Source organism: Chenopodium quinoa, unplaced genomic scaffold, assembly GCF_001683475.1.
Source record: "Chenopodium quinoa cultivar QQ74 unplaced genomic scaffold, ASM168347v1, whole genome shotgun sequence".
Classification (NCBI taxonomy): domain Eukaryota; kingdom Viridiplantae; phylum Streptophyta; class Magnoliopsida; order Caryophyllales; family Amaranthaceae; genus Chenopodium; species Chenopodium quinoa.
Window position 1 is genome coordinate 388,721 of NW_018744790.1, and position 5,794 is coordinate 394,514.

Below are 5,794 nucleotides of genomic sequence, written 5' to 3' on the forward strand. Positions count from 1 at the left end.
TTTGACATTTTATAATTAGTAGATTTACAATAAAGCCGATGTAGTAAAAATTTACATGACCGAAAGACAATATGGTACAATTAAAAACAGAGGGAGTGTAAACTTAGTTGTCTAAACTAATTAAACTCACCTACACTATTCTTTCAAAAAAAAAAAAAAAAAAAAAATCACCTATACTAAAATGTAATGTAGATTTGGGATGTGTTGTACTCACCTAATTTTTACTTATTTGAACTTAACTAAACTTATTAAATAAAACTTATCTTAATTGTAATTTAAATTTGAATATCCTTATCAATCGTTATTAAAACTTATTGGGTTTTTCTAAGATATGCCCCTAAGGTAGTCGAGTTTCTAAAGTGTACCCATGCTTTTTCAAATTTCTAAGTTGTGCCCCTCAACTCACTACCATTAATAAATGGTGTCCTCTTGGAACTTTCACGTCACCTAAAGTTAACTATAAATTTAATAAAAAGATGATAAAAGGTAAGGAAATGATACGTGAAAGAAATCTTAACCACAACAACCCTGATAAAGAAAACTAAAGCCACGAAATCACGCTCTCAATTAAATTTTAAATAACTAATAAGGGTACATTTTAGTATTGATAAGAAGTTGAAGGGCACGGCTTAGATACTTGAAAAAGCATGAGTACACCTTAGAAACTCAACTAACTTAGGGGTATAGCAAAGAAAAACTCAAATTCATTTTTTCTAAACTTAATTTAAACTTATTATACTTGAAATAAGTGGACAAAAAAATGGTTGCATTAAATTTACTCTATTTTCATTTTTATTTTTTTCAAATAAAATCAATTTAGTTCAAATAATTAAGTTTGATAAGTGAAAATCACACTCCATTGGATTTGAGCCTATAACACTAGCTAAGTTTTGTTAAAGACATCTATAGAGCAATGTCACAAAGCAGCCGCGATCGCATGTGCAAAACATGAAACCCCAAGGCTCACTTGCCTCAAGCCAACCTTTTGCATATGTACAACAAGTATTATACACAACTATAAACGAGTAATATAATGTCATGCACCAATTGGCACGGGTATAGGAAGTTGCCTCATATAGGGACTTGCTGTAAAGAAACTGTTTGTATTTGACAGTGCGTTTTAAAATGTTAAGTCAATCAACAATATAAATCGGGAAAAGAAACTATAAATGTGTTCAATTTTCGAACCAAGAATGAAATGCTTCAACTAACTCAAAAGCTTCAAATTCTTATCTCCTAACAACACATTTTATTTTGATAAAATCCTCATCCAACCCTTCAATTAATCACTACACCTCATCAAACATGGATAGTTCTAGACATTAAACATCCATCAAAAAAAAAAAAAAAAAAAAAACAAACAACCTTGATGATAAAGCTCCCATCTCATCTCCTTAAGTAGCCCCCACCTTCCCTCAAACAACCTTAACTATTCACAACAGCTTCAGAAAGAGAGGGTTAGACAAGACCAGTCAAATTACACATAATTTTTTTTTTCTTTTTAATTTACAAAAAAAATAAAATAAAATAATAATTAATTAATTAAAAATAAAATAAAATTCCAAGCAATAAAACCAACAATAACGATGCTATTGTTTTTTTCCTCTGTTTCAGACTTTATATATACCTCTCTACCATTCCTTTACTCAGAACCTCAGACTCAGAAAAACACTCACTTTTCTCTCTCCTCCATTTTTTTTTTTCAGAGAATCCAATTCAAATCCTGTGCTATAATTTTCTCAAAGACTTCAATCTCCATTATAATTAATACCCATCAAAAAGCTTTTACTTTACTTAGCTTCCATGGCAGCTTTTCAGCAATACCCTGCTTCTTTTTTAGTTGACTCTGTTTTCATGCCCGCCATTAAAACTCCTGAAATTGGAGCTTTCGATGAATTTATTGCTAAATCCAATCAATTTTACGCATCATCTGAAAAATCCCAGGACCCTTTTACCATTTATAGTCAAGAGGGTTCTTCCATTGATAATAAACCTTCTTCTGTGAGTGAAAAACAGAGGACTGAGAGTTTATCAATGGCGGATAAAGGTGATAGTAGTGATCAAATGACTCAAAGTTCGGTTCCTGTTGATAAAAAGAGGAAGTCACGAAAAGGGTCTTCCTCAAATTCTGCTAATTCTAAGGTATTCCATTTGAATGGAGCTTTTATATAATGCACGTTAGGTGTTTGATAATATGCCTAAATGAATTTGGTGATTTTGTATAGGATGTTAAACAAGCAAAGTGTAAGAAACAGAAGGAAGATAAAGAAGCAATGAAAGATAAAAGTGATGAACCACCAAAGGGTTACATTCATGTTAGAGCAAGGAGGGGTCAAGCCACTGATAGCCACAGCCTTGCTGAAAGGGTATAATAGTCATTTCCTATACGTATTATCGTTTATTATTTTATCATTTATGATCGGACCATTCGGACCCATTACGTTTAGTTTTCTATTTTTTGGTTTTTTCTTATTTAAAAATCTTATTATAAACATTTGCTGTATAATTAGTTTGAAATGATTCATTTGAAAACTTACAACGATACCAAACATGTCCTTAATAGTAGAAAAACTTAATGTATTAATATTCGGGATTTTGACAGGTGAGGAGAGAAAAAATCAGTGAGAGAATGAAGACGTTGCAAGCAATTGTTCCAGGTTGTGACAAGGTGGGTTTAACAGGAATTATTTATGGTATACTCTGTTTTATTTTGTTATGATTTATTTGTGTGTAAGTTGTTTAATTGACAAGTTCATATGTCTTGGTTGAAAATAGGTCACCGGAAAGGCCCTCATGTTGGATGAGATTATCAATTATGTCCAATCCTTACAAAGTCAAGTCGAGGTATATTTAAATTTAATTTCATTTATCGACACATGCATACACTATTAAACTATGAGTTTTAAATTTATACAAGTTATCGTCGAGTACTAATTATGTTAGAATGATAACCTTTTAGGATACGACCATTCTATTATGTCAATTATAACTTTCACCAACTTGGTAAATTTTGTCGTTATATTGCCCTATTACACTTGTTATCTTCAACATACGACCACTAGAGAATTTTCCTACATACATTAATTGTCACTATCTTAACATATTCAAATACTTTTGGGTTGAACTCACAATATCATTAGTATTTTTATGGATTATGTTTCTATTTAAGGCAAGATTTTTAGAAATTACAATCTTTAATCTGTTAATAATTTAATGAAACTATAGATGATGGTATAGTATATTGTACTTTTAGACCATGTAATAATTTATGCAAAAGGTTTAAAGTACCCTATTATGATAATTCCAATAGAATATTACCTGCATATTATTGCATCACTATTACGTATTTCTTTAAGTTAACTGAAGATTTTCTTTGGGAAATGTACCCTTAATTATATCTTCATTTTTTTTTTAAAAACAGTTTTTGTCAATGAAGCTTGCTTCTTTGGACCCCATGGTATATAATTTTGGATTAATGGATCATGATCCTATGATGTTTGGAACACAGGTACAATTTATTATTATTATCTTAGAATTATTGTAATGTTTTTTAAACCTTGGATTATTTATTTTTCCAAATTATTATATTCTTATTATTTGAATTGTCATGAAAATTTAGGCCATGACCAATGGCATGACATTGCCAATGCAACCACTAATGCAACCCACCAGCAACGGTGGTAGTAGCATTGATCAACCACAAGCTTTCGCCACCACCAACGCCGTGAGCTGCTCCACCACGAGCTCGGCCTCAACTCCCACCTTTACTAGCCCTGTTGTTGATAGCTCAACCAGTTTAATACAACAACAGGAGCAGAAGCCAACTTTGCTTCCTTTACAGGTATTGTAAAAACAGATCATATTTTACCTACTTTGACAAAGATAGGTAGATTAGAACAAACATTTCACTATTGGATGGACCAAAAAAATCAATTACTAATATTAGTAGTAGGGACCAAATCAAAATGTACTTAATCTAGTGTTGAAAATTTTCAACACATTTTAAATTAGTCTCCCAACCGTCTCTAGTGTATGTACTCTTTAAAGATTAATAAATAATCGGGAAAACATTGATTATTGTAAAAAGAAAACGCGGTGGGAAACTAGAAACTAATGAAAAGTAAATCGGATCGTGTTCTATCAAAAAATAAAATAAAATTGTGTAAGAAGGATCATACTCAAATGTGTTTTGGTAGTTTGGCCAAAATGTTGTTTGGAAGGACCACCATGTTTAAAATAGTTTTGGTAGTAAGCCAAAATAATTTTGGAATTGTTTGATTTAATTATGAATTAATTAAATATGTCATTTTCAGGATGCCGGGAGTTTATACTGGGGATTAAATGAGCAGCAACGACAAAGCATCATTAATCAACTTGGATTCACCAACAACTTGTATTCATTTCAGTAGAATATCATCATTTTTACTAGAAATCTCTTTTATTAGAAAACTGTAAGTATATATCATAAAATTATATACATGCTTACATACATTCATGCTTTACCATGCTAGAGTTTCCATTTTTACCAATCCTTTATCTGGAAGGCGGAATTATTAAATCACAAACTGCATCCCGTGTTAGAATTTATCAGTGACAGTTCAGGAAATTTATATAATGATTTTGGAACATATATAGTTAAGGGTGAAATGAAGATCAAGAATAGTTCCAAGGAGTTGTAATATCTGATGTAATTAATAGATTTCTTTTTCTGCCGTTGAGATGTACCTATAAATTTATTTACCTCATATAAATTATATAAAAAAAATTACCAAGTTATGTTCCCATGCTAGGATTCATGATTGAGCATTCATAACTTATAAGGGGTAGGTTAAGGGGTGAGGGCATGTCTTCCTTGTTTGAAGTTAGGGCTAACATTAGGCAATCAAGGCATGTTATGGGGCCTAGCTTGCTCCTAATACCCCCTAGCCCCCAACCAAAGATAGAAAATAAAAAAAAATCCCCATTTGCTAGGTTCTTTTGTCATGTTATTGTTATCAAGTTGCAAAATATATTATTTTTGGATTTAAACAATATTAAAAATGACAAATTAGTTATTAAACATCAATATTGTTGCCAAAATGCCATGTTTTGGAAACACATTGGACTTCAATCACGATGGACATGCATGTATGGTTTCATTCATTGAGACTTTAAGGCACAAGAAAATAAATATACATTTAAAATCGTAGATGAACCAATCCCGTCAATCTTACATACTCTAGCTTCAAACATCTAACCACAACTCTCCAAAATTTAACCTTAAAAAGTTACATCATAATGTATAATGAAAAAATTGATCGATCACTTTAGTTAAAATTAAGTACGATGCATTTCAAATAAAGCCTTTTGATTTCCGTCTACTTTATACTGATCACATCCTCTTTTTATTGTTTGTATGTGATTCCAGAATGCAAAGATTATATGAAGAAAGAGGTGCCAACAAAGCAAGGGAATTGAAGAGACATTATGTTCAAAGAAACACAAATGATGAAAAGAAAGGAGAATTCTCTCAACTTTGTGTCAGCTCCAACAATTGATATAGAAGAAGAAATTCCTTTACTCCAAACTGGCTATGATTCTTGATTTTCAATTAAAAATATTATATTGCTTATTTTTGAAGAAGCCAAAATCAATGGAAGCTAGAAAAAAAAAACAAAAATAGAGAAAAAAAGAAAGAACATAAAATAAAGGACAAAATCATATCCAACCAAATAAGGACCCCCATATCTTTTGAAGATCCTTGTTTATGTTCCCATTTGACTATCAATTCTGTCATCAAAATAGTTTTAGAAAC

The 5,794-nt window shown here is 31.0% G+C and overlaps 1 protein-coding gene across 1 annotated transcript; it reads left to right on the plus strand.

Moving 5' to 3' along the window:
• Positions 1-1,110: 1,110 nt before the first annotated feature.
• On the plus strand, positions 1,111-5,475 carry LOC110703906 (transcription factor bHLH137-like). The gene is made up of 8 exons (XM_021881703.1): positions 1,111-2,142; positions 2,226-2,366; positions 2,603-2,668; positions 2,776-2,844; positions 3,422-3,508; positions 3,620-3,841; positions 4,314-4,451; positions 5,408-5,475. Exons 1-7 carry the CDS (start codon positions 1,804-1,806, stop codon positions 4,407-4,409), a joined length of 1,020 nt encoding a protein of 339 aa, XP_021737395.1. The 5' UTR covers positions 1,111-1,803; the 3' UTR covers positions 4,410-4,451; positions 5,408-5,475.
• The last annotated feature ends 319 nt before the right edge of the window (positions 5,476-5,794 follow it).

What these genes read in the sequence shown, in the direction of transcription:
- LOC110703906 (XM_021881703.1), top strand. Translation starts at nt 1,804, where the DNA reads ATGGCAGCTTTTCAGCAATACCCTGCTTCTTTTTTAGTTGACTCTGTT. An exon ending in GCCACAGCCTTGCTGAAAGG is followed by an intron (nt 2,367 to 2,602) that starts GTATAATAGTCA and finishes GGATTTTGACAG; the next exon opens with GTGAGGAGAGAAAAAATCAG. An exon ending in TTGTTCCAGGTTGTGACAAG is followed by an intron (nt 2,669 to 2,775) that starts GTGGGTTTAACA and finishes GGTTGAAAATAG; the next exon opens with GTCACCGGAAAGGCCCTCAT.